General features: G+C 38.1%; 1 protein-coding gene across 1 annotated transcript; it reads right to left on the bottom strand.

The window, feature by feature from the left end:
* Positions 1-3,552: 3,552 nt before the first annotated feature.
* On the bottom strand, positions 3,553-22,351 carry PPA2 (inorganic pyrophosphatase 2). The gene is made up of 12 exons (XM_032224089.1): positions 21,636-22,351; positions 20,078-20,142; positions 19,034-19,078; positions 17,702-17,755; positions 16,419-16,538; positions 14,239-14,325; positions 13,472-13,598; positions 11,103-11,230; positions 9,472-9,557; positions 8,607-8,676; positions 6,682-6,721; positions 3,553-3,745 (listed from the first exon to the last, which is right to left on the bottom strand). The coding sequence occupies exons 1-12, from the start codon at positions 21,844-21,846 to the stop codon at positions 3,717-3,719; spliced, it is 1,062 nt and encodes a 353-aa protein (XP_032079980.1). The 5' UTR covers positions 21,847-22,351; the 3' UTR covers positions 3,553-3,716.
* Between the last annotated feature and the right edge of the window lie 5,371 nt (positions 22,352-27,722).

Consider the following 27,722-nt stretch of genomic DNA (forward strand, 5'->3'; position numbering starts at 1 on the left):
AATCCCTAGCGCTGCATAACGGTGTGAGCTCCCATTACTTGTCCCAGCTTCTGCCAATCTAGCAGTTCGAAAGCATGTAAAAGTGCAAGTAGAAAAATAGGAACCACCTTTGGTGGGAAGGCAACAGTGTTCCATGTGCCTTCGGTGTTTAGTCATGCTGGCCACATGACCACGGAGAGGTCTTTGGACAGTGCTGGCTCTTTGGCTTTGAAATGGAGATGAACACCGCCCCCTAGAGTTGGGAATGACTAGCACACATGTGCGAGGGGAACCTTTACCTTACCTAGATGTTCAAAGTCAGTGATGTTACAGTAGTTTCTTTCCAGGTTCATTTGTATTCACATGTTTTATTAATAATGGATACCTTTACTATTTTTTTTATTTATTAAATTTACGTGTTGCCCATCTCACTATCAAGCAGCTTACAACATCATAAAAGCAAGTATGAAATGTTATAACATTAAATAATAAAATAAAGATTAAATGAGTTAAAAACCAAAATATAATGGGGTAGAAGTTGAATCTTTCTTCTAGTCCATTTATCACCTCCAGCATGGAAATATATACGTTTTACAGGTATGGTGCCTGATTGATTCTCATTATTGGCTGATGGAATACTCCATACTTCACTTTCCTGTCTCCTGTTCTGCAGTGACTTGTTTTCTTCCATAGGATTATATGTTTTTTTCCCCCTCCTATTAGGCCTTGGAAATTTCTAAGCTATACAATATTTTTACGTCTTTTGTTTCTGATCTTCACTCTTGTTGAGTTGGCTTGCCCTTTTTTTTAGGGTTTTTTCTGATGGAAAGCTACTATCTATATCAGTTCTAGCATCTCCTTGATTTGATTTGATAAATTTTTATCCTGAATCATCTTTTACTTTGACAGCTGGAGAGAAAAGGGTGTTCCTAGTGACTTCTAAACCAACAGCAAACTTTGCAATCCTTGTCAATATTTTTGTGCTGTCCTGTTATCACACTGTGAAGTTTGAAACACCACTGCTCCTGTATCAAAGAGCCCATGTTTTCCCCTTCTTCTTGATTGCATTGTGCTCAAAATTCCCATGAAAGAGAAAGTATAAATCAATTGCTTTGCTTTTGCTTTTTGTTATTTCAAGGAGCAAAGAATACAAGTGTGGTCATTTGAAATATAAATGCAGAAAAAGCTAGCTTTTAAATAAGTACAACTCATTTGTTTTAGCAGAAGCAGAGGGGGTGGGGGGAAATCTCAGAATTTCAACAGGCACAGACATGAGCCAGTAAAAAGTCCATTAATGTGCTTTCCACTGAGAACCTGAAAGCAGCAGAATCATTGCTTGTTCAAGGGCCAACAGGAAGGCAAGGGAGGAAGCCAAAATTATATTTTTGAATTCTTCCTACTGCAGTTATAATTGGCCCCCCAAGGTATCCCATTCTCTCAGAAATCACCACGACCGTTTTATGTCATCGACAGTTGAGGCAAGTTTGTTTGGTTCTAACGAAGGCAGTTTTAAAAAAAATGCCATTATGGGCCAGAAAATCCTATATGGAGAATTTGCCTCCAAAAGAAACCTTTGCTGTCCTGGCAGCGACAATGTTAGGTGGCAAATTACTTCATTCTCAAGTTCTAATGATGCCTCCTAGAGTTCTTTACTAGCCTGCTTGGAAGTGGAGTTCACCAGATTGGCACACTTAACTCCCCTCAGTAAAACAGTAGAGGTTCTTGACTGTGAAGAGGCTGAAAATTCAGAACTGCCTGAGGCACAAAGTATTTGCCTCAGTGCCTGGCTATTAACAATATTTGAGCTTGGATAGAGAACTAAAGTACCCAAAACCAAGGTGGTTCGGCATTTCCATTCATAGACCTATTGTTTAATCAGTTTTTTTAAACCGTCCATCTATCTCAGTGATGGCTAACCTTTTTTCTAAAGGCGCGCCAAAATTGTTTGTGTGCGGGCTATAGCCCACATGCGCATGCCCCACCCACCGCGTATGCGTGTGCGACCCCACTATGTGGGGGGAGTTTTTGCCCTCCCCAGGCTCCAGAGGCTTCCCTGAAGCCTGGGGAAGGTGAAAACGGCCTTCCCCCCCCCCCGGAAAGCTGAAAATCAGCTGGCGCATGCCAGAGCTGAGGGCTGCCATGTCGGCAAATATGGCTCCGTATGCCACCCGTGGTATGCGTGCCATAAGTTCGCCATCACGGATCCATCTGATAGAGGACTCTGGGTGGTGTACAAGCAAAAAATATAAAAACATTAAAACTGTGCATAGAATTTACAATTTAAAAATTGTAGGATACAATTAAGGATAGGATAAAATTAATATTAAAGTTCATTAAATGGTGGGGAGGAGGACTTTCAAGGCAGTAACCAGCCCTATAGCTACATGCTCTTCTGCGACCTCCAAGCAAGGCCATAGAATCACATTTTAACCAAGATAGTGGGGGGCCCTATCACCTCTAAGGAGAGAATATTCTACAGGATGTGAACAATGGCAGAGAAGGCGCTCTTCCTGGACCCAGTCAGTCAGAATTCTTTAGGTGACATGGTCCACAATTGTGCTGTCCCCCCCTCTCACATACACTCCCCCCCCATTTTAGTGGGTTTATTAATATTCCCTAGCAATTCCCTACATCAAAAACCCGGAACTGTCCCAATTAAGTCCAGGCACAAGGAGACCAATGCTAGTCCAGAAAGCAATGGCCAATGAGTCCATGAGACCCTTGGAAGTTAGTTAACCTCTAATCAGAGACTTAATTAATTTCCAGAGAGCCTTTGTTTGACTTGGGCTGTCCAAACCAACAACCCTTAGGGAACTTTGATTAGAAGAAATGTCCTGGAATGAGGGAACCCAGAGCTCCTTATTTGCTCCTAAGTTATATCTTAACATCACATTCCTCTCTGTATATTTCTTTGCTTCAGGTTAATTATTCATCTTCATAAGACAAGACACTTGACCATTTCTTTGAAGATTTTTCCTCTCCTGTTTAATGTTTGATTCTATAAATAACTACCCCGTGTAGAATAATAAGTTATTGCCAAATTTGTTGAGTTAATGTTGGACATATTCTCTCAATTTAGGACTACCCGCTTAAAATTGGGAAGAAGAGTTTCTTGGTGGCATGGCCTTTCTTTCAGTAAAAAACATGATATAATTTCACGCAGGCCTCAGTTGAACCTGTAATCTATATAAGGATGTATTTTTGAACTTTAGGCAATGTAAATAAAACTTCATACAGAATTATTATAAAACATTTCATTTTCTGTGTTCACATTTCTACTGTAGTTATAATACAATCTATGTATACTAATAATAGTTCACAAGAAGCCCTTATTCTAGTGATTAAAATTTAAAATGCTGCTTAACTCTTATACAAATCATAAGAATTCTGATCTTTTTCATTAACACTTTGCAGCAACCAGTCTATTGTGTTTTATTCATAAACCATGGTTAAGAAAGCTTTATTTATATTAGTATCCTGCTATTCATATTCCAGACCTAAAACAGTGGTCCACAAACTGTGTCCACATTACTTATGGAGTTGTATCCATTAATAATAGAGTACAATTCAGAGGAAAATTGTAAAAATCCATTTTATTTACAGGACAGAAAATCTACAGTGCAATAGATTCCAGTCATTGGTGGCTTCATTTCCATTTCTTCAGTGAAGTGTGTGCACACATGTGCCAAATGGTATACTGTACAATCTTGTAGCATGATTTCAGACAACAGTAATGTTCACTGTCCAAGAAAATGCCATCTATCAACTAAGATAAGAAATGATAATTAATTATCAACACTTAACAATTATAAGAAGTTTGGATTATAAGAATTCAAAATCCAAATCAGTTATTCTATAGCAGGGCTGTTAAACTCGATTTCATTGAGGGCCACATCAAGGTTATGTTTGACCTTGGAGGGCTGGGGGTGTAGGGCTGGCTGGGGATGGGAGTGGCCATGGCCAGCTTGATGTCACTCGTATCAGGGGCACCTGTGGTGGCCAAGTGCTAAGGCAGGACTTCCCTCAGACCTCACTCTCATTATAACCTACCTTCCTTCCTTCCTTCCTTCCTTCTTCTTTTTCCTTCCCTCTTCCTTCTCCCTTCTTCTTTCTTCCCCCCTTCCCTTATTTTTATATTTTCTTTGTTTAGTCAAGTAATAGGAAACAAGAACAAATTTGAAAATTATTCTTCTGCCATGATATTTAACTCCCAAGTTACGATAGTATTAGATTCTATCGTCTAAACTGTTCTTCTCTATTCTAGCTCATGACATTATACAACATATGTCTAGTTGCTGATAACTTGCCCTTAAACGTATGCCTCAAAATGATAAATATTTCTAACTGTAGCAGTATCAAAAACAAAACTGAATACAAGGTAACGTTTCCAAAAATGAGAGTTGGTATCACTTTCCATTTTGATAACATATCTACTGAGATGCTGCTCATCCCATTTTTTCCTAACGTCATCACTTTCCAGATGTGTATTGATAGTGAACACATCTGGGTGGCATCTGGATATAGATAAGGCATTCAATGGCTCTGCAGCTTCTGGGTGCTGCACTCCAGACATTTAGCATGTTTGACAGAATTACCCAACTGAAAAAAATAATCCCATCAAAATCACTGAAGTTTCTACCATGTGCATACAAATAAATAAATAAATAAAAGTGTGTGTGTTTTGTATTTGTGCTGATAAATAAATAAAGGGAGACTAGTATAGATTTATTTCAAGCTATTCAGCTCTCATCAGCTAGCCATACCCTTACTGGGAATCGAATCTGTGCTGTATTGCATCTTAGGCAGATGTGTTAACCACTAAGCCATAGAGCTCGACTCCTTATCAGCCAAGCCAGGGTGAAAGGTATCTATTTAGATTTACAACCCCCAGTATGCCCAAATATGGGAGGAAGATCACTACTTCCATTCTCTCTCCTTCGGCTCGTCACAAGAGACCATCCAGACAGAAACCCAAATATTTTTATTGTTGCCTTTTTGTTACATTTACCTTTTGTTACATACATATACATACATACATACATACATACATACATACATGCATGCATGCTTGATAACACAAAAAGAACATCATCACAAGGAATTTAATTGTTTTAAAAGCCTGCAGGAAAATCACTTTTAAAACTTCAGTTAGTAAACGTTCATTAATTCTTGAAAAGGCTACATTCCATCAGCAAAACAGTCTCTGAATATTTAACTCACTCCAACAAAGCTCTATTCAATTTTTAAAAAGATACATAGATCCTGTTAAATGCTAACTTTATATTTCTCATGCTATGGTTACTGTATACGAATAATTGCTGAAAATATCGCAATGAATTGGAATAAATAATATCTTCACACACAAAAAAAAACCTCATGGGTGGGTGAGAATGTGAACTCTTCTATTCATCTCGAATGCTAAACTATTCCATGGGTAATTGTAAAGAAAGAATCTTAAGAAATACCTTTGGATTTACACATATACATGCTAGGTACACTTAAGAGATTGTGTTCTACTAAGAATCTCACTGAAATCACAGTGGTTTACTTCTTAATAATTATAGAATACTAGCTGATAACCTGGTGCTGCCCAGGTATTTATTTATCCCAACCCTCCTTTCATGAATGTCACCACAATTTCTAATGTTGGATTTTCCCCCTTACTAGAGGGAGCCCCCTTGTGGAGTACTATGAAGCTGTTACCATGGCAACTCCACAGCACTGTACAGTAGAAGCCATTTTAAGGCACAACAGGCTGTATCTTAAAACAGAACACACACACCAAGGGGTGTTAGGGGTGTCCCCCCCACATAGTATTTGTTTCCAGAGAATAAGTAATCTGTGTACCAAGTTTGGTTGAAATTGCTCGAGGCGTTCAAGAGTTATGCTGGTACACACACACACACACACACACACACACACAAACACACACACAAAATAATAATAATAATAATAAAAATGACAATAAAAATAACAACAACAATCATAACAATAACAATAGCAATAACAATAACAACAATAGCAATAACAATAACAACAATAATTATATTATTAGGTATAATACAGTACTTGGTTGATACCTAGGACGCTGGCAGCATACCCTATCAACCATTAGCACCAGTCACTGGTATTTGTAATGTATTTTTGAATGTTCAGTTGGCTGAGTTTCATGTTTAATGAATAAAGTATATAATAACAAGAACAACAACAACAACAATAATAATGTAATTGTTCCTGTCTTCCAGTTGCTCAAGGCATCAAGTTCTCCCTTCTGTTTTATCTCAATAGCTCTCTAGGTTAGCTTTTGCTGAGAGACAATGATACACTACAGCAGCAGACCACAAACCCTTGTCCATGGACTGGCATCGGGCCGCAGCATGCAGAAACCAGGCCACACAAAGAAGCAAAGACCCACCCACAGGATACAGGCAGCATGCAAAAACACGCCCCTTTTGGTCCGTGGAAAAAAGCTTTCTCCACGGAACCGGTCTCTGGTGCCCAAAAGGTTGGAGGCCACTGCCCTAGAGGTCAGAGAGCTCATAGGGCCCAGGACGGACATGCACAGATATGCTCATACTTCAGCATCTACATTACCGTACTCTATATAGCAACAAATTTATACTGTAAATCATTTAAAACTCAATATGAATTGTTTAAGTACTTGTTAGGAACACATTTAAATAATCTGAAAATAGTTCTCACCTTCTTTGGAAACAGAAGGCTCTTCCACGAGTGGTGGAGCCTACAGAAAAGAAATAAATTATTTTGTAAAATGCAATGTGCTGTAAATACAAAAAAAAATACAAAAAATTGATATGATCTAAAATCTGAAGGTTAAAGCTCCATATAGCAAAGAGAAAAAAGTTAGGGAGATAAATATACAGGAAAATATAATCAATTTACTTATATGTAGTTGGGTTTAATCCCAGAGGAACTAAGTGCTTCTGTTAAAGACTTTGCAAATAATTTCAGGGTGGACCTGAAAAATGGCCTTATAAAAATGACCTGGTGACAGGGAACCTTTGTCCTTCTGGGATTTAAATTCTCGTGTTGTTGTTGTAGCTTGTTTCTTTAAATAGTCTTCTTTGAATGATATTAAAATCTGCTTCCTTTGAAGCTTCATCTCACTTTTGAAATTACAGTTTAACGTAATTAGTACAAAAGCCTATCTGTGCATTAAAACAAACAAACACCAGCTGTATGTATTTTGGATCCTGGATGTGTGGTTTGCAGTTTCATACTAGTATTGGGTGGGCTCCTAAAGTTGAAGACTAAAAGTTCTTCAAAAAGTTAGAAAATTGGCCCTGAAAACAGAACACATTTAGGCCATTTCAGAAACCATTTTTAAAGATTCGCTCTTGCGAAAAAACCAAATGGAAACCAGCTCATCCAAAAACTTTTTTTTTCTTTTATAAAGAAGTTCAGGTCTCATTTCCTCCAGTTGCACAACTGAAATGTCTGTGTGCATCAAATGGGTGTTTTAGTTATAGGATAGGATAGATTAGAATAGGATAGAGTAGCATAGAATAGAATAACAGAGTTGGAAGGGACCTTGGAGGTCTTCTAGTCCAACCCCCTGCCTAGGCAGGAAACCCTACACCACTTCAGACAAATGGTTATCCAACATCTACTTAAAAACTTTTAGGGTTGGAGCATTCACAACTTCTAGAGGCAAGTTGTTCCACTGATTAATTGTTCTAATTGTCAGGAAATTTCTCCTCAGTTCTAAGTTGCTTCTCTCCTTGATTAGTTTCCACCCATTGCTTCTTGTCCTGCCTTCAGGTGCTTGGGAGAATAGCTTGACTCCCTCTTCTTTGTGGCAACCCCTGAGATATTGGAAGACTGCTATCATGTCTCCCCTAGTCCTTCTTTTCATCAAGCTAGACATAACCAGTTCCTGCAACCGTTCCTCATATGTTTTAGCCTCTTGTCCCCTAATCTTATCTGTTGCTCTTCTCTGCACTCTTTCTAGAGTCTCCACATCTTTTTTACATCGTGGCAACCAAAACTGAAGGCAGTATTTGAAGTGTGGCTTTACCAAGGCTTTATAAAGTGGTATTAACACTTCACATGGTCTTGATTCTATCCCTCTGTTTATGCAGCCTAGAACTGTGTTGGCTTTTTTGGCAGCTCATTTGGCAGTTCATTAATAGTTAAAAGGGAGCTTTTCAGAACAGCTGGGAATGTTTTTGAAAAATACTTTAACTTTACTGATGCAAAGTTAACTTATACTGTAAACAGATCACCATTTGCAGTTTTGGTTGTGTATGTGTGGGAATGTTTTAGGATATAAGCAGGCATGTGCAATTTTAGTTCTTGTTTTACTTTTAAAGATAACAATGAATCTAATATTGTTGAATGTTGGTTGATTTTAAAAAATGGGAAAATGTGTTTTATATTGCACCAAAAAAATTTGTTAAGACTTATTACATATTCCTCTCTGCTTCCTTCTTTTCCAAACTGACCTCAGCTTCTAAGATCATGAGAAACCTGCATCTGCTATTTCATTTCCAAGCTAGCATTTTAGATTATAACAGCATTAACTCTCAATTGCCTGTGCTTCCATTCAATGGCCAATATTGAAAAGGGGACTGGAAAGGAGAAAAAAAATGTATAAATTCCCTTACAGATTGCACAATTGATTGGATGTCTTCTTCGTTGCAACAGTATGGGCTAGTGCCCACCAGAAGGTTGGTGCTGGAAAGAGAATACAATTATTAAGACTTGGAGAGTAGGGAAAACAACTGTTATTTAGAGCACAAATAAGAAAAGAACAAAATAAGAGTGCAGAACAGTATTTTGAGATATTTTGTCCAATCTAACATGGAAAGTTTATAGATTAAACTGGGTATCTCTGCACCAGTGGTGGGATACGACCAGTATGCCCAGGTACGGGTGTACCAGGGCCTGCTGGGAGCACCAGGTACCGTTTCAGTATGGTGCTACGGAGCGCCTACCGGCGCTCCTTACCTGTTTTTGAGCTGTTCGGGACTTCCGCGTATGCACACAGAGCATACGGCGCCTATGTGATGCTCTGCCAAGCAGCTTGAGTGTTGTGGAGGTGTTGCATGCGCACGCTCGCCCTTGTGTGTGCGTACTGCGCACGTTCATGTGGTGGACGCACGGCCCTGTTGCACTGCACTTTGTGGTTTACATAGTTTCTTATTAAAAACCTGTGATCACGTGATTGTGATCTGGCCACATTTCATAATGTCCTATTGACATGTAATTGCTGTTTGAAACCTTCATTGCAGAAAAGCAAAGTCAATGAGGAAATCAGCAGATCACAAATGGTGATCATATAATGTTGTGGCTTGACTGCATAGGATTTGCTTAATGAAGGCAACCATACATGCCATAATTGCCATTGTACACTGGAATGGTCTTGTAACATTATGCTTTATGACCGCATCACTTAGTAATGATGTTACCTTAATTGAGGACTGCCTGTAATTCAAATTGGATTTTGACCAAACCACAATAGATGCATACCATTTTATGGCTCCTCCATCAGCCTTTTTGTGAACCAAAGCTTTCCAGCACTCGTGGGTGGACTTGATTATGTCTAAAGCAAATGCCTATTTAAAACAATATTGAGAGGAGAAGAGACAGAAGTAAATGTTGAAATTTTGTTTAAGCATTTCTACTTGACCTTCAAACTTCAAAGCTCTCAGATATAGGTAACTGGCATTTCTCACCATCATGAGATAGAAATGGGGGAAGAAAATTTCAATAAATATAATGTGCATTCCATAACAATAGAACCACCATATTATGGTGGTTTAAGTAAATCAGTGGGGACTACACTTTATCTGGGAAAAAGTAACTCTGCTTAGCTTTTGAAAAACTGCTTTTGGGAAAAAAAAACTGTTGTGACAAAAACTCGTGAATTATGTTCTTGTTTTGGCTGTGTTTAAAGCAAAGCTGCTCAGCATATGCTGAAGTTAAAAATATCAGCTCTTTGGCTGATATCGTGGAAATCTTGGAAAACATCTAAATAAGGTCACAGAAGAGCCAGATTATGACTGGAGCCAGAAGGGTTTTTTTTTTCTCCCCAAACGATTCAGGATAAAGGATAGTTGGAAATACCAATAGCATTTTGATTTATACACTGCACTATAGTACTTTAAAAGCCCGCTCTGTGTGGTTTATAATTGTCAGCATATTGTCCCCAACAATCTGGTTCCCATTTTACCAGCCTCGGAAGGATGGAAGGATGAGTCAACCTTGATCTGGTCAGGATTGAACTCCTGGCTGTGGGCAGAGTTAGCAATATAGCAGTCTGCAATAATCACTGCGCCACCACAGTCAAGAACACTGGTAATCATAAAGGTCAAACTTTAAGGAAAGTCGCAGAAGATATCTTACCAAGTGAGTTTGTGGGTAGGGAGAACTTTAGTCTCCAGGAACTACCTGAAGACCAGAGATAGCCCCAAACTCACTTGTATTGAAGTTGCACTGTAAATTGGACATCACCAGATTTTCCTTGGACAGTCTTAGAAAATTACTGCAACTGGGGAGGTTACGTTATTCCTCATTATTTCCAAAATGTTCTTTTTAATGCAGAAGCTAAAACTCTATCTCCCAACAAGCCAATATCTGAAGATGTTTCTATATGGATTGATTTTGATCTTTAAAAAAAAAATCAGAGTCTTTTAAGAAAATGGAAGATTTTAACTCTTGAAGGTCTTGTATTCCAATATTAGGGGAGGGAAGTGTTAGTAAAAAAAACAGCACTGCTAAAATTGGATCATTTTGTCACTGAATATCCCACAGTGAGACCTCAGATGCTACAAGGACTGCATTCAGATTACAAGTTGTAATAAAGTTGAAGATCTTTTAGAGAAGACTTAGTTCATGTTTGATAGGGCTATCAGAGTTTCAAAAGAATCTAGGTGGGAAAAAAAACATGTCAGATATTTTGACAAAAGAACAGTGTTGTTTGTACCTTCATGACATTTTGAAGTGAAGGAAAATATTTTGGAGTTACTATGAAACATTTTGCAGTAATGGCTTCTTTACATATTCTTGATTGGAATTCTGTACGATTTTACAGAGCATTAATCCAGAGAATAAATGTTTCCTATAGAAAGTTTATCATCTTAAAGTAAGCAATTTTTCACCTTGTCTTTAAATGTGCTATTAAAAGCAAACTTATTTTCCGGCTTCCCATCTGGGACTTTATATCTTCTGAGCCAGTCAACAGTAGCTTCAAGGTAACCCGGGAAAAACTTCCTGACATCATCAATATCTACAATAGGTTAAAAAACGTATTAAAAAAAATTAACAGCTTCTTCCAAATCCACCATTCTAAATATACATGTACAAGATTCTAATATGGCAATAAATCTGTCATAAATATTTCAATGGGTGAGCTTATGAAAACCCAAGTGCATGGGTTACAGATTTAATCCTCTGCTTACACAGAGCGTTACATACAGAAATATCATACAAAAATTCTGAATGTAATTCAGTAATTGTTGAATGCATTTAGCTTACACTGGATTATAAAAACAATCACACAGGCTCTTATACAAATTGAAGATAGATTGGATGAAGCAGACTGGAAAATTTGATAACCTGGCTACCGATTAAGCACCTTGTAATGCAAATCTTTCCTTAAAAAGCTCAGTGTTCTAAAGTTGTGATTGGAGACACAGCCACTTATTTTTGTCTCCATGGCGAGGGATTTAAGAAGCCAGAGCAGCTAAAACATCTAAAAAACATCTATTGTGAAACACAGAATGCAGCAACCTTTTGTTCAGCCATAGTCTGTGGAATGGTCTGAGCTAAACATGGTCCGTTACTTAAACAAAGCGTATTAAGCAATAAAATCACAATAGTTCATAAAACACACTGAACTTAAGTATACTTTAGTACAGTGATGGCTAACCTTTTTCTAAAGATGTGGCAAAACTCTGTGTGTGTGTGTGCATGTGTCCCCTCCACCTGCGCATGCGCGAGTGACACCCATCATGCATGCATGAGTGCAGAGAGGTGATTTTCGCCCTCCCCAGGCTCCGGAGGCTTTCTTGAAGCCTGGGTAGGGCGAAAAATGGCCCAACCGGAAGTTTGGGAACGAAATTCTGATTTGCCCATTGGATCGTTTTTTTGCCCTCCCCAGACTTTAAGAAAGCCTCTGGAGCCTGGGAAGGGTGAAAAAGAGGCCCAATGGGCCAACCAGAAGTTTGTTCCCGGTTGGGCCGCTGGGCCTGTTTTTCACCATCTCTAGTCTCCGGAGGCTTTCCTGAAGCCTGGGGAGAGCAAAAACAGCCTTCCCCGGAAGACCGAAAATCAGCTGGCTGGCACATCAGAGCTGAGGGCTGCTGTGCCCGCAAATATGGCTCTGTGTGCCACCTGTGGCACACATGCCATAGGTTCGCCATCACGGCTTTAGTATGTCAATCCAATTAATGATACTGATTTAGAACAGAAAAGCATCTCTCCAACCAAAGGAATGAATACTAATCTGCTAATACTAATCTATATAATTCAGGAAATCACTCAGAAGACCCAGCTTGGTATACACAGACTGAATACTTTGTTTGCTTTCAAACTTCCAAGAATCTCTGCAAAAATTGCCTTCAAACCAAGTGCATATATGGGGAGTAAATCATTAAAGTCACAGGTAATCATTATTTCAAGTTAAAATTAGAGATTGTCATCCTACCCACTTCCTTATCCTATTTTTTGGCATACAATCATTTACTTAAACCTAAAGGCCATGGGCAGCCGTCAACCCTTCCAAAGGGTGTCTCTTCCCTGCAGAAGAATATGGTCACTAAAAGTTGCTTTTTCAAACTGAAATGTATTTTTTTTAAAGTAAAATATCAAATGGAGCTGTAGGTATGGTAGGCACCATATGGAAGGGATGTCCATTGGCCCCACTGTAATGGGATATAGCAGGGGTGTCAAACTCAAGGCCCTGGGGCCACATCTGGCCTGCGGGGTGCTTTGGCCTGCGGCCAAAGGGCCACTCTGGAAACAGCAAAGGCCCCTTGGTGCCTCTGCCAGTGAAAACAGAGCTTGAGAGAACTGCATGTAGCCCTCCCAAGCTGTTTTCACTGGCAGAGGGTTGCAAGAGGCCATCATAGCCAAAAACGGAACTTAGGAGCCTAATTTCTCTGGCAGAGTGCTCTGGCCACTACAGACACCCCCGACACGAGGGACCTCAGTGAAATCGAGTTTGACATCCCTGGAATATAGGAATGACTTTGGAGTAAGAGGGAGGAGATGCTGCCTAGGAAACAATCAGAAAAGAGATAACCTGGAAGCCCCGAGTGGTTTAAAGGTCAGAGAAAGAGGCAGAAAAATTCCCCCAAAGGATTCATGCAGTTAAAGGTGGTGGTGGCAAGCTGAGATCATTTAATTAGCAAACTTTAGCACCCTGCAGAAAGCCATATCCCAAAGCCCCTAAAAGGAGAAACCAGAGCGATTGGGTTTTTCAACCAGACAAAATGGATTATTATTATTATTCATTATTATTAAATACCATGGATTTTCTGAGCATGGGGGTCATCCACACTGATAGCTATGACCTTCCAGTCAGTTTCTCCTTCATCAATAAGACCGATAATTCCAAGGGCCTTCACCTTAACAACTTCACCAAGTGTCCGAACCTTAAAACATAGAAGAGGCTGCACAATTTGTTTGTTTCCAAGACGCTATTTAAGGTGAAAAATCAGCTGGAACAGAACTGAAAATAGGTTGAGGTAGGATGGGGAACAAAGAGAGACAGGAAGAACATTCTGGAGGAAAACATAATTGGAGGAGAGAGCATTCTAGTATCAAGGCTATACTGCGTGTTTTTATGACAGGCGATATTTTTCTACAATAACGCTGCACCAAAGTTTTATATTTCAGCTGAATCATAGGAATAAAGCCTGAAGCTGCCCCTCTGAGGCTAGAGAAGGTCATTATATAAAGATATCTCAACTGCTTCAAGTTACAAAATGACCCACTAAATAGTCTGGCATTTCAAGCCTAAGAAATATATAATTGTTGTTTACTTTTTGCACTGTAGCGAGCAATCAATCAGTTTGAGGCTTTATTCTAGCTGCAATATTCTAATCTACCCATCTTGTTTCAAAGACTTCTCCTGTCAGGTTTCATTGAGAAACCAAGAACTAACTGTCTGGAAACTTGTGTCCAGTTGTCGAACCAGATAACCAGCAACTTTCCTAGACAAGCTTTATCATTATGTTAGGAAACAAATGGTTGAAACAACTAAAGTATACTTCTGTGGTAATTCAAACAGACCTGGGCACCAATTTCACAAACATCAATAGGATCATTGTCACCACAGCATCCTGTATTATCATCTGTATGCCCTGGATCTTCCCAAGTCTGTAGGGGAGGAAAAAGGGAAATAAACGGTACCATTTATAGTTGGTTATTATTGCTTTGTTCATTTGTACACATTACTGGCATTCTGAGAAGGGAGGGTCAAGTTTTTTTTTTAATGTGTGCTACATTCTTTGAAAATGATACACTATTATAATACGTTTATGCAATAGTGAAAACCCTGTGGCCTTCCAAATATTTCTAAATTACCATTCCTGGCATAACTGAATAATGGCCAAATTATTGTTTTAAAGAGTGATAAAAATATAACAAACAACTCAGAACTATTCATTTGTTATTTTACCTGTCATATTTTTTTAAAAAGGTGTTCTAACAGATATTTGTTTAAAGTTGGTTTAAAGAAGAGAATTTCAGCTTGAGCATGACAGAAATAGAGTCAGGGAATGCCAACTGTGACTGAATAAGTACACATTTTCATGGACAATGGCCTGAGCAAATCTCTATCTATCTTAACTTTAACAAATCTAAAGCAGTATTAAAGACCAGATTACTGGGGAAAGACAAATGTTTTCCTGTTCTTTAGGAGCTGATATAGACCATCATTCTGACATCGATATTTGGAAAAGTAAGAACAGGTTGCAAAATCTGTTAACATTTTCAAAATGGTTACCAATTGGTTTCCCAAATCAGTTTTTAGATTTGTCAAGAATTAAGCTTTCAAATAAATTTCATGTCACTTCATGATGAACACAATGCAGCAATCTGACACAGCTGCAAAAACTACAATACAATATAGATTCCACTTTTCAGAAAGGACTAAAGGTAAAGGTAGATTCCCCTTGCACATACGTGCTAGTCATTCCTGACTCTAGGGGGCGGTGCTCATCTCTGTTTCAAAGCCGAAGAGCCAGCGCTGTCCGAAGACGTTTCCGTGGTCATGTGGCTGCCATGACTAAACGCAGAAGGCAGACGCAACGTTACTAACTTCCCACTAAAGTGGTCCCTATTTTTCTACTTGCATTTTACATGCTTTTGAATTGCTAGGTTGGCAGAAGCTGGGACAATTAACAGGAGCTCACTCCATTACGCGGTGCTAGGGATTCGAACCCCCGAACTGCCGACCTTTCTGATTGACAGCTCAGTGTCAAGTAATGTATTAGTACTGAGCATAACATTTAAAAAAAAATCAGGAAAACTGAAACAAATTCAGAAAATAGTGATAAGAATGATCAGGGAAGCTGTCACTAAGTCTTTTGAAAGGAATTGGGTATGTCTATATTTGAGAAAAGATGAGACAAGGAGAGGACTAGTGCTCTTCAAATTCTTGAATGAATATCTGAAGGGTTGTCACCCAGAGAATTGAGGCCAAAGTGTAGAAAAACAGATAACGGATTTAAGTTATAGAAAGGAAGATTCTAGTTACATATTAGCAAAATTTTCTAACAGTAAAAAGGTTATCAAGTGAAATGCTGAGCTTCCCTCTCTTGGATCTATCAAGGAGAGACAAAACACCCATCTATCAGGAATGTTTTAACCTGGTTTCCTGCACTGACCAGAAGATGATTGGACTTGATGCCCTCTATGCCAGACCTCTATGCTATTATAAGTTGTATTTCAAAAGCATCCAGAGGGTCAACGATTCTATGTTCCAGGTTAGTTGGAATAGTCTTCTCAAATCTTGGCATCCTCTGGATACATCAGGACTACCATTTCCAGAATTGTGCACTATTTTGGAACTCTTTAAGAACTGCAGACCTGCATACATCTGAAACTGGGCCAACACAGGGGATCTATAAACTTTGAGGTGTAAATACCAATTAAATCTCAAATTATTATATCATTCTAATAATAAAATTAGGAGTGAAGCTCAAGAAGGCTGAAGAAGATATCATTTTCTTTTTTACATTATTTTTTTTAATCTGCCAAAAAAATTGGCCTATACTGCATATGCATCTTGCAAAAAATACTTTGGATTAAATCCAGTTTATACCCAAAGTTTTCTTTTCCCATTCTGATAATGAGACAGCAGTATATGTTCCACTTTGAACTCAATTCTATTGTGAATGCGGTGTTGCAGAACATGCCCTCATTCCCAATTTATAAATTCCCTAAATGAACAAATCCCAAAACATTACCTGTGGGAGGGCCCCATAGTTCCAAATGTAGCCTTTATGGGGAAAAATGTTTGCTACATATCGCAGCTTGCCTTTCTTTACATCTTGCTTAATAGGATTCATTGGTTCCTTGGTGGCAATCTGAAGGTAATATAAATCAGGATGGAGAAAAATTGGGAGAGATTGTGAATAAATGGCTGAACAATTTACTCCCATACTTAAAAAACTCAACACAGTTCAGACTTTATATTTCAATTTATAGTTTAGTTAATTTCTAAAAGTAGAAGATTAAAACAGAATACTTAGACAAAGTTTGTAACATAAGAAAAAAACATGGATCTGCAGATGGGAATTTCTTCTTATTCTAGTTTCTAAAATTTTAGAATATTAAAGTAGAATGCTAAAGAGAACTTTAGGGTGAGATTTGGAAGAAGACTTACTCAGCACGATGTACATGAAATAACAATAGATTGTTAATTTCTGAGTTCAGAGGACTATTAAGTCGTGTGAAACTGGATGGGAAGTATAAACGGGAAATTGAGGAGAAATTGTATCATTAATATTAAAGGCTTTTTTTAAAAGCAATTTCCCATAGGTTGGAGGTAAGTAGCACTCAGCATAGGTTACCACTCCATTATATTTGCAGCCATTTCATTAGAAAGCAAATTTTGAATTTCCACTGTTCTCTGTAGAGGGACATTGGAAATATTTTCAGTTTTGTTCCACTGGAACATGACTTACTCAAAATAACCTGCCAAAATATTTTGTGTGGGATTGGTTGTTCCATGTTCCAGAACAACACTTTTTTTAAAAAAAATGTGCACAAGAAGAACAATACCATACAGCTTCTCAAGTGCCACTGAACCACCCATGTGTAGTCACTACTCATAACAGACAAGCGGGGAATTCAAAAGCTATCTGCTATTTGTGTGTTCAATATAAAGAAGAGCAGCATCAAACACTTCAAAGAGATTCCCCAAATGTGATGCCTTCCTATGTCTAGGAAGAAACAATCGCATGAAGATTCCTCTTTCAAATATACAGTAGTCAAACATGCCAATCAAGCACTGGATATAAATGTAAAGGATATTCATTCAACTTGTATGGCTGCTTTCCAAGTCCAAACACCAGAGTTTATAAGAACCTCTATTAAGACATTAAGAGAGCATCTGTTTAAAAAGAGACAAACCTCTGATATTTGGAAGACACTATGAATGGATGCTCATACAATGCTTTGTCGCAACTTTTACTTCCTTTATTTGGAAGCTGCTTTACAATCTTCTAGAGTAAAAATTTCAAATTACCTCCATTTTAGCATTTGTCCATCGAGGCACTTCTACAATCATATTAAAAACAACCTAGTAGGAAAAATAAAGAAAAGTAACATTTAAAAAAAATACCAAAACAGGTTAACATATAAAATGCACTGCCCAGCAAAAGCTGTTTTCTTCTTTAGATCTAGAGAAGACAAATGATTCTCTCTCTTTCTGAGTCACATCTTAAGTTTGCACGGTAGAGCAGGGGTGTCAAATTCAATTTCATTGACGGCTGCATCAGATTTGACCTCGGGGGCCGGGTCGATGTCACCAGCTAACATAACTCATGTTGGGGGCACCCATCTCAGGTTCCGTTTTCGGCTGCGACGGCCTCCTGCAGCGCTCTACCAGCAAAAACGGCTCTTGGAAGGGCTGCACAGGGGCCTCCCAAACTCCATTTTTGCTGGCGGAAACACTATGGGCAGATCCTTTACTGTTTCCAGGGCGGCCTCTCGGGCCAAATCTGAGCACCTCATGGACTGGATCCGGCCCGTGGGCCTTGAGTTTGACACCCCTGAAGTAGAGGGATACAACCAAAAAGAAAACTTAGCTGTCCCTAAGTGGTTTTTCCTTCCATGTAATTTATATATTAAATATTCTATTGCGTTATATAATGTCCAGGGTTCAGTAAGAGACAACAATGCCTTGTTTCATGGACTTTATTTTTCTGAACAATTCAGCTATTAATCTTTTTATGAAAACAAATATTGAGAACAAAAGTGGGGCATCAGATCATATTGGGCATGATAAATGCACAAGTACTTGATGTGTATTAAGCACAATATCACCACAGATTACCCTGGCAACAAAATTGGAATTGGGTTCCAATGGATTGATGACAGGATGAATACTCTTACAATTCTGTTCCACCCCCCCACTTACAAAAAGAACCAAAGAATGAGCAGAAAAGGTTTCTCTTCATTTCTACAGCACACAAAATGCCTAGGAGATCTCTTGTATAAAACTAGAGAAGTCACCATTATTCTTCCAAACAATAGGTACCACTGAAGAGGTTACAGAATTTAAGAAATGATTATAATTTCTTGTTTACCACTTACTTCCATTGATCCAAGGTGATGCACAAAACTTAATAATTGGAAAATAAAATAATAAAAATCTAACTTCATAATCCATATAACTTTCTATAATAATCATAACTCCATTAAATTAAAGATAGAAGACTCCAATTTACATATTTTATTGCATGAAATGGAATAAGCTGTAGAATGTAGCTCAGCTTTGATAGAAAATAATCATCTTCTAAATTTCTTACTCACAAATCACATTATAAATAATCTAAAAAATGGTCTACAATTGTACCTCATTTCCATTGTTCTTTGACCGTTTTGAAGGAACCTCCTCATCCTGTGCAAGAAATCAATACAGAATCAGTGCTCATTCATAAATATGCAGATCTCAAATATGATACTAAGCGAAATAGTCTGTCAAAAATTATCAAATTCAAACCTTAAAAAAATTAAGTCTGCTATCCTTTTTACAAGTCACACAAATCATAATTTGTGTAGTATATATTAGTAGGTAGTATGTTCAACAATAACTAGATTTACAAGTGACATTAGGCTATGAACTATGGTCTATAATTCCCAGCAGCTGCATTTCTACAACACACTTAGTTAAAATGAAGGAAGGTTTGCTTACATCAAATCTGTAGTAAACAGTATCTTTTCAGAATCACCTAATGATGAAACCAAGATTTCTCAAACTGTGATCACTAGCAACTTAGATGGGGCTGCAGAATTTATTGAAAGCTGATTGGGCTTGCACAGGCAAAAGCAAAGCAGCATGAGAACTTGTTCCCTCTTTGCCTCAATATCAGACATGTGCAGACAATATGGGGAACTAAATTTGGACTGAGTCTTGAGAAATTGTGATTGACAGATGTTTTTCTGCCAGATGATAAATTCTGGCAAGGCACATTGTCTTAATCGGTAGTTTTGAAAAGATTGGAGAAGCACAGGTGTTAATAAAGTTAAGGACTACTGATTTTTTAAAATAAATTGCCTTTCCTCCACTATTTTGACTACAGCATAGCAAAATGTAGCTTTTCAAAACAAATATTTCATTGGCTGATATAAGCAAAAGGAAACAAATTTGCTGTAATGCTAAAATAGTCTGACATGGCTATTATACATTTGATTTCTAACATTTTCTAACATGGGAATATATTTTGGAACCCAATTTTTGCCATATAATATCCTAAGAAGTGGATGATATCAGACTTTAATTATAATTATATGATTGTAGAAACTAAAAACTAGAAGTCCAGAGATTAATTCACACCTTTTTTGGGGGTGCTGAAGAGTCAGTACTTCAACAAAAAGGATATCTTTCATATTTAGTTACCTCATTTGGGTCAACAAATAGAGGGATGTCATGGAATGGAGAAATATATTTTCCCTTTGAGTTCTCTGCAAGAGGAAATAACATTATATGCAAACAGAAAAAAACACTGGATCATTTCAGCTGATTTCATCTTAACAGAACTCATAGTGCTCAACTGCAGAAACTATTTGTTTAGCTAAAATATACACATTAGACATGTTCAAATATACATGTTGGCCATGTTCAGACACCACTGTTTTATTGAATTACGCAAAACAAGTTTGAGTCTTTTACCCATACCCCTTGGTAGAAACAAATCTTTAATGATCTTTAATGTACCATGATTTCTTGTCTTGTCTAGAATAGCAAGCTAGACTCCAGGCTTAGGGAGAGGGCTGGTGCTAGACATTCAGATGAAACCACAAACACATCCAAACCGATCTTCAGTCATCCTGACAAAATTGAAAGCAAGGAATGGATAGTGATAACATAACTTGTGGATCAAGGCAGATTCTAAAGTGCTGCACCATCCTTATTATCAGAGATAATACACATTTCCACTGGTCTTGCCTTTCCATCTGCTCTGTATCTCAACACTATTCCCAAGGATATCACAGCCCTGTCTTTCATTTCAGGACACAATGGAGAGGAAAATGCAATCAGGTTCAAGACTGTGCAACTGAATTCACTCCCATATTCAGCTAAGGGAATCTGTGGAAGTGCATAAATATTATTAGCCTTCACTGCCCCCCCCAAAAAAACCCCTCTCTAAATTGTTATATAGCTGCCGCATGGGATATCTGACATGTGACATTTTACACAGACTAGGAGTAGTGAAATTTGAACATACAATTCCAGGCAGACAAGGGTCAATCCCGAGATCTATTTTACACCCACACAACAACCAGAGGAACAAAGATTCACATAGAAGAACTTTAATAATGGAAGAATGAAGGATGAATTTCTGATTTAATTAATGAAACTTGAATAACAAAACAGGTGAAAAACACGTATTTGATTATTATAGTGATATGAAGGGGGGAGTTAAAATAGGGATAGAAAATAGAGGGGAATAGTAACTATATATTAATATGTTAAGATGTACAAAAGGACAGAAAGGAGGTTTAGAAATGAAGGCTGATAATAAAAGGCATGTATAAATAATATGAAATAAAAGAAATGTAATATTTAGGAGTAATAAGATTATGTTTATGTATACTGAAATGTATGATACCCAGATACCACACAATTCATGCATTGATATGTATAAAGAATATAAAAAATAAAAAATTGATTGAAAAAAGAACTTTAATTATTCATATCACTAAAGCGGAGAACGCTCCAAAAAGAGACGACCAAAGTCACCTAAACTACTTCTTCAAGGGACCTGCTTATATTATGCCTCTACCAATAAAGAGAAAGACCCGCCTTCAACGCCGTTCCATTGGACAGACCGGAACGGGTCCGTACAACGTCATCAAAAAGCGTCACCAGCCAGGGGAAACCCCCTGCGGGCGCGCTCCAAAGGAATCCCAGGGCCTCCGCCGCGGGTTCTTCTCCACCGCCGGGAACTACTTACTAAAATAGAGGCGAAACTCGGCCGAATGCAGCCGCCCCCTTTGCTCCGTGTCGTACTGAGCCTGAGCCATGAATCCGCGTGGATATCCGCGGCAACTCAGCGGCCGGGCTTGCAGAAGCCGCGTGGCTGCCTTTCCCCTGCCGGAAACGCTGCCCTGCTGAGCTGCCCAAGACAGCCGTAGGAGCCAACCCAGAGCGGCACCCGCACGCATCCTTCTGCTCTCCGCTTCTGCGGAGCTAGTCCCTCCTCCGGCGCGGCGGGTGGAGTTCGAGCATGCCCAGCAAAACCCTCTGGACTTGCCTGGCTTACTTTACAACCGAACCAGAAAATCCTGGGCAGACCTGCAAGGAGCGCAGAGTTCGAGGCGTTGCAAAGCGGCGGGAAAGGAAAGGGGAAGGCAGGCAAAGCTATAGTTGGCGGGGAAAGGTTGGGAACACCTGCTCCTTTTCCTCGGGTGCAGGTAGCTGCGGTCGCTATCGCCACGCTGGCCTAAGGTTTGCGCGGAGCCCAAAAGAAGCCATTCTCTCTGGAAATTCTCGGTTCTCTGCATTGTGGCGTCCTGGCGCCGCAGACGGGAGCTTGCAGACGAAGCACGCGGAAAATATTTAGTTAAGTTAGTTTGTCATTCATGTAGTACAAGATAACACGAATAAGAATAAATACGAATAAGAACACAGGAAATGGGTACAAATAAATGGGGACAGTAGGACAGGGACCTTAGGCACGCTGATGCAGATAGATAGATAGATGATAGATAGATAGATAGATAGATAGATAGATAGATAGACAGACAGACAGACAGACAGATCTGCTAGCAAAACACTTTTGCTTGAAAGGCATTTCCCACATATAAGATTTTATAGGTTGAGAAAGGAAAAAAAAGGCCCTCCTGACCCCATTTAATCAGGAGTGATAGGTGGGTGATCCGTTTGTTTACATTCAGATAGCGTACTATGCCATAAACTTTGGTTAATAAACCACACACTGTTGACTTAACATTGCACTCTAGGTCACTGAAGATGAAGCCAATATAAAAACGTCAACTCTTCTCGATAAAAGGCAGGACGGAGAGTTCCTGGCTTGTGGAACACTACAGTCTTTTACGCTGCCTTTTAAGAAAAAAACATAGAAATCAAATAAATGAAAGCAATACCATCCTCATCAAGTTTGTCAGAGCATACAGCAATAAGACAGTGGCAGGATAAAGAAGAAAGTGCAATACAGCATGTAATTATGGATAGTGCCCAGTTCTCTGAAAGCAATTTCTGACCACCACATTCTGACCACACAGTAGGTTGATGCCCTCACAATAAGCCCTGGTCAATGAAGAGAACTATGTCAGAACTTAAATCAGAACCTGATCAGTTAACACCAAGGGCCAAGCCAAGACACATCCTTTTGTTGAACTGTTCATGAAAATAGGCAAGTAAAGTACTGCACAAATCCTGGTAATTTCTGCCAGTTGCAAGAAGTTCAAATGGAAATTTCTTCCGTTTTGGAATTGAGTGAAGAGCAGCTTTGCCACAGCTAAATATCTATTCTCAATACCCAATACTGTACCCAGAACTGAACTTTCTGTATTAAAATGGAACATTTCCTGAATACTGATCCTTTGGGCCTGGTAGTGCAAGCAATCTTGACTAAATGATATCTGGACAACATCAAGAGTTTATCAGCTGACATAACATAGAGGTTTGGTGCCAAAATGTAAGCTTGTAACCGCTGGAAGTACTGTTGGACTTTGGAAGTACTATTTGTCCTCAAAAAGGAAGTGGAGAGGGCCTTGTAACAAATTTGTTGCATAGATAGGCAGCTGCAGAGATTTTATTCTCTTGAATGGACAGGACATTTGTCTCTAGCCACGAGCATCTGTACTATTTTAATTTTTTTCCCCAGAATATGCTTAATTCCAGTTATTTGCAGTTTCCTTTCATGGCCTTGTCAGGGCTGTAAGGAAAACTCCCTTCAATTTCATTAGGTGGTAATTGCTACAAATTGAATTAGTTTAGGCAACAATTGCCTAACTTTCCTATCAGAAAAGTGGTATTGTCAAATAAAAGTATAACTACTCCCATTCAAGGAGAGAGAAAAGACAGTTTGATGTAGTGGTTAAGATACTGGCTTAGAAATTAGAAGACTGGGAATGCTAGGTATGAAAGCCGACTGGTTTACTGGGCCAGTCATTCTCAATCCAACCACTTCACAAGATTTTTATTATTTTTTTGCAGGGGAAATAGGAAGCAAGAGTATCAAGGATGTTTTCCATCTTAAATTATATTTTTTGATTATTTTTTTTATAAAAGGTGGAAAATTCCAGTTATTTTTGCACATGTAACTTAGTTTTACTAGCATTTAATTCTATTAATGACAAAAACTGGAAAAAAATATAGTAAGGCCACAGAAGAAAAACCAGCCAGCCCGAGTCATTAATCTGGACCAGGATTTTATCCATACACAATAATTATATCCAGAACAATTCTGTATCTTCATGAACAGCAAAAAGAGCTGTGTAGACTCGGATAAAAGCCTAAAATCTAAAATCCAGATATATACCTAAGGTAATCAGATGTCCCGATTTCTGTGGGACAGTCACGATTTATAACAGTTTGTCCCGTGTCTCGGGGCGTTTTAAAAAAGTCCCAATTTTCTGGCTTCATGTTGAAAGCCCAGTGGATTTGCTTAAGAAATCCTAACCGGGGCAAGACAAAAGACACTCTGTCTAACTACCTCTCTCTCTGTCTCAGTACTTTCATTGAAGATATTAAAACGTTAAAGTAAAAAAACGGACCCACCCAGCCCCGCCCTCTTAGCTCCTTTTATAAGAAAAAAATGACCCAGTTCTATAGAGCTCCAGGAAATACTTGACTAGAGAAGTCGTGAGTGTTCATTCCTGGATTTTCCGGAGTGGAGGGGCACGGAGGTTGGAGGTCGGCTCGTGTGGAAAAAATGGTGGCAAAGTTTCTTTGAAAAATATTTCCCTGACTAATTTCACCATTTTAATTTGCTCAGTTCTTTGTATTAACATCTACATCATTCTGGATTGACTTGGAGTGCTCACTTGTGCCTGCTGGTAAGTGAGCTGGGTTTTTTCTTTTATTTTTTTAATGTATTTTATAAAAATATTTTATTTATTGTGCATAGGAATTTTTAAAATAGTTTTATTCTGTGTGGATTCTTTTTTTAAATTGTCTTAGACTATTTAAAAAAAGATTCTATCCAAAATAAATTGAAATGAAACCATTTTTAAAAATTCTATGCACAATACTTTGAAATATATTGTGCATAGAATTTTTAAAAATAATTTTACTTCAATTCATTCTGTGTGGAATAGTTTGAAATGTTTTATTTCAATTTATTCTGTGTGGATTGTCTTAGACTATTTTAAAAAAGATTCTATCCCAAATTCAAAATACCAGCTGCAGTTATTCACTTAAGAACTGTGGCAAGAAAGGTGGTAAAGTGACCAAAGTTACAATGGCATTGAAAAAAGTGACTGATGACCATTTTCACACTTAGTGACCATTTTCACACTTAGCTACCATTGCAGCATCCTCATGGTCACGTGATCAAAATTTTGATGTTTGGCAACAGTTACAATTTATATTTGTAAATTGTAGTTATGTTGAAATAAAAAAAATATTACAATACTATTTTTGCATTGTATGAAATTTTTTGTTGCTCCGTATAAAATTTTTAATCACCCCCCCCCCTCCCCGGTCAAAGGTGTCCCTCTTTACCAATCTGAAAATCTGGTCACCTTATATATACCTAAACGATGTAAGTTTGATTACTCTTCTCTTGAAATTGGATAAATCAGATGAATGCATCTCACAACAATAATCCAACTTTGTAATTCTACATATTATTGCAATACCTGCTAAACATTGAAGAATATTGTAGTTGTGGACCTGGGAAATGTATTCAGATCAGGATTTAAACCTAAAAATTAGGACTTTGGACACAATCTGGTAAAAGGACTTAAAGTACTATGTTTATTACCTTGATAGGTGATAGTACCTATCAGATCTTGACTGATTATAAAAAACTAAATCAAGTCACACCTACCAGTAGCTATTACTTGGAACTATGGAACATTAAGAAATTTCAGGGTTAGGCAATTTTAAAATTCTGGGAGCAAGCAGTGGCCAACTGCACTGTATTGTTCCAAAGAAACTCATGAGCAAGGTGGCGCAGTGGTTAAATGCAGCACTGCAGGCTACTGCTAGATCAGCAGGTCAGCGGTTCAAATCTCACCGGCTCAGGGTTGACTCAGCCTTCCATCCTTCCGAGGTGGGTAAAATGAGGACCCAGATTGTTGGGGGCAATATGCTGACTCTCTGTAAACCGCTTAGAGAGGCCTGAAAGGCCTATGAAGCGGTATATAAGTCCACTGCTATTGCTATTACTGCTATTGCTATGAGCAGTCAAAACTGATTGGAAAGAAATGTCCCCTTTGGGTTTCTGTAGGTCAATGGGGGAATATGAAGCAACATTTGCTGTTTTAAAAATTGTATAGAAAGAGCTAAGTATACATACATTCTCTTTCACACATAACACACTGCATTCTTGCAAGTGCAGATCTACAGTAATTCAGAAATTAGTTTGCATCATATTTTAGTGGCTTTGCTTTTTTAGTACTCCTTTCCCAAGGGGTAATTATTATTATTTTTTCAAGCTCTACAAATAAAATGTTCCATTAAGTTTTTTGAGGTAATTTGGCCCCATGTTTCTCTCTGCCTCTGAGCATCTGATGTGTTTCTTTCCTTTATTGTTTATTTTGATAATCAGATCGCTTTCTGTCTATATATATACAGTACATTCAGTACTTGTATATGGGTAAACATACAAGTCCTTTTTCATAGAAGCCTAAAAATACACATTACTTCTTCTGGGTACTGTAGACCTTTGCATGTTTGAGTTTTGTCCTCTGCAAAATTTCAACAGATAATTAAGGCACTTGATTGATTCATATGCTGGAGCAGTAGCCTCAAGCAATTAATCCAATAATTAATAAACTCAAATTGAAAACCTTCCTACATCTTAAGAAAGTAGAGTTTCAATGTGGAGAGAGAAGTCTCTCTTTATATTTTCATGCTTTATTGGGCTTAATGATCATTAGATTTTTTAAATGATGTATCTAATTTTGCAAATGGAGTCACCAGATTAGAATTACTTTGAAAATTAAATACTTGCATCACACTAAAAGGTTATTTTTTTAATAACATGTATTGAAGCGGTTCCTTTCAAAGAACAAGGAACCTTTGGTTTATTCAACAAGCACTGGAAGTACTATAATGCTTTTGGCGCAGTCATCAGTGGAGATGCAGATAGTATAAGGTCATAGAACAATTGCAACTGATAGGCTTCTAATAGTGTTGCTTAGGAACATATTATCTATATTTTCTATGTGGAGTTTAGCTCCTGCTTCTGCACTTAGGGAGATCCTGTTTTGAACATTTATATAAGCGTCATCAGTGGGGCTGAAATTAATTGGAAGACAATATATTCTTGCTCTTGCTTGGATTTATAGTCTCACTCTGAAATATGACTATTTTGTAGAAGCCAGTAAACACATTGTTCAGTGTACTGCATCTTATCTTCCATTCCTAGTAATTTGTTTAGCTGGTTAATGGTTATTTTATTACTCTTCCCCAAAGACAAAGTCTGTTATTTCTGATGTTTTAAGTCCATTTTCTCTACCAGATGATGTTCATTTGTACCTATTCAAGGGTTCACTGTCTGTGCAAAATGGAAATATAATCTTCTATAAAGATTTATACATACATAGCATGTGCATAAAATAGTAAAATGAGAATTTCCTATTTTCCTATCATTGGGTTTATTTTTAACCCAACTCTTTGGGGTCTTATCTGTGTCTAGTGAGAACAAGCCAAAATCTTGGAACAGTATTTCTAAAGTGGGAAAGCGGTGTTTATATACATTGGAGTCTATTAAGATGTGAAATAAGATTAGTTTTTTTCTTGGGTTTACTGTTACCTGTTATTTTTTATAGTATATTAGCTGATAACCCAGCATTGTCCCAGTATTTATTCATAGGGGGGGAAATGTCCAGACCAAACGTAATTT

Source organism: Thamnophis elegans, chromosome 9 (genome assembly GCF_009769535.1).
Source record: "Thamnophis elegans isolate rThaEle1 chromosome 9, rThaEle1.pri, whole genome shotgun sequence".
Taxonomy (NCBI): Eukaryota; Metazoa; Chordata; class Lepidosauria; order Squamata; family Colubridae; genus Thamnophis; species Thamnophis elegans.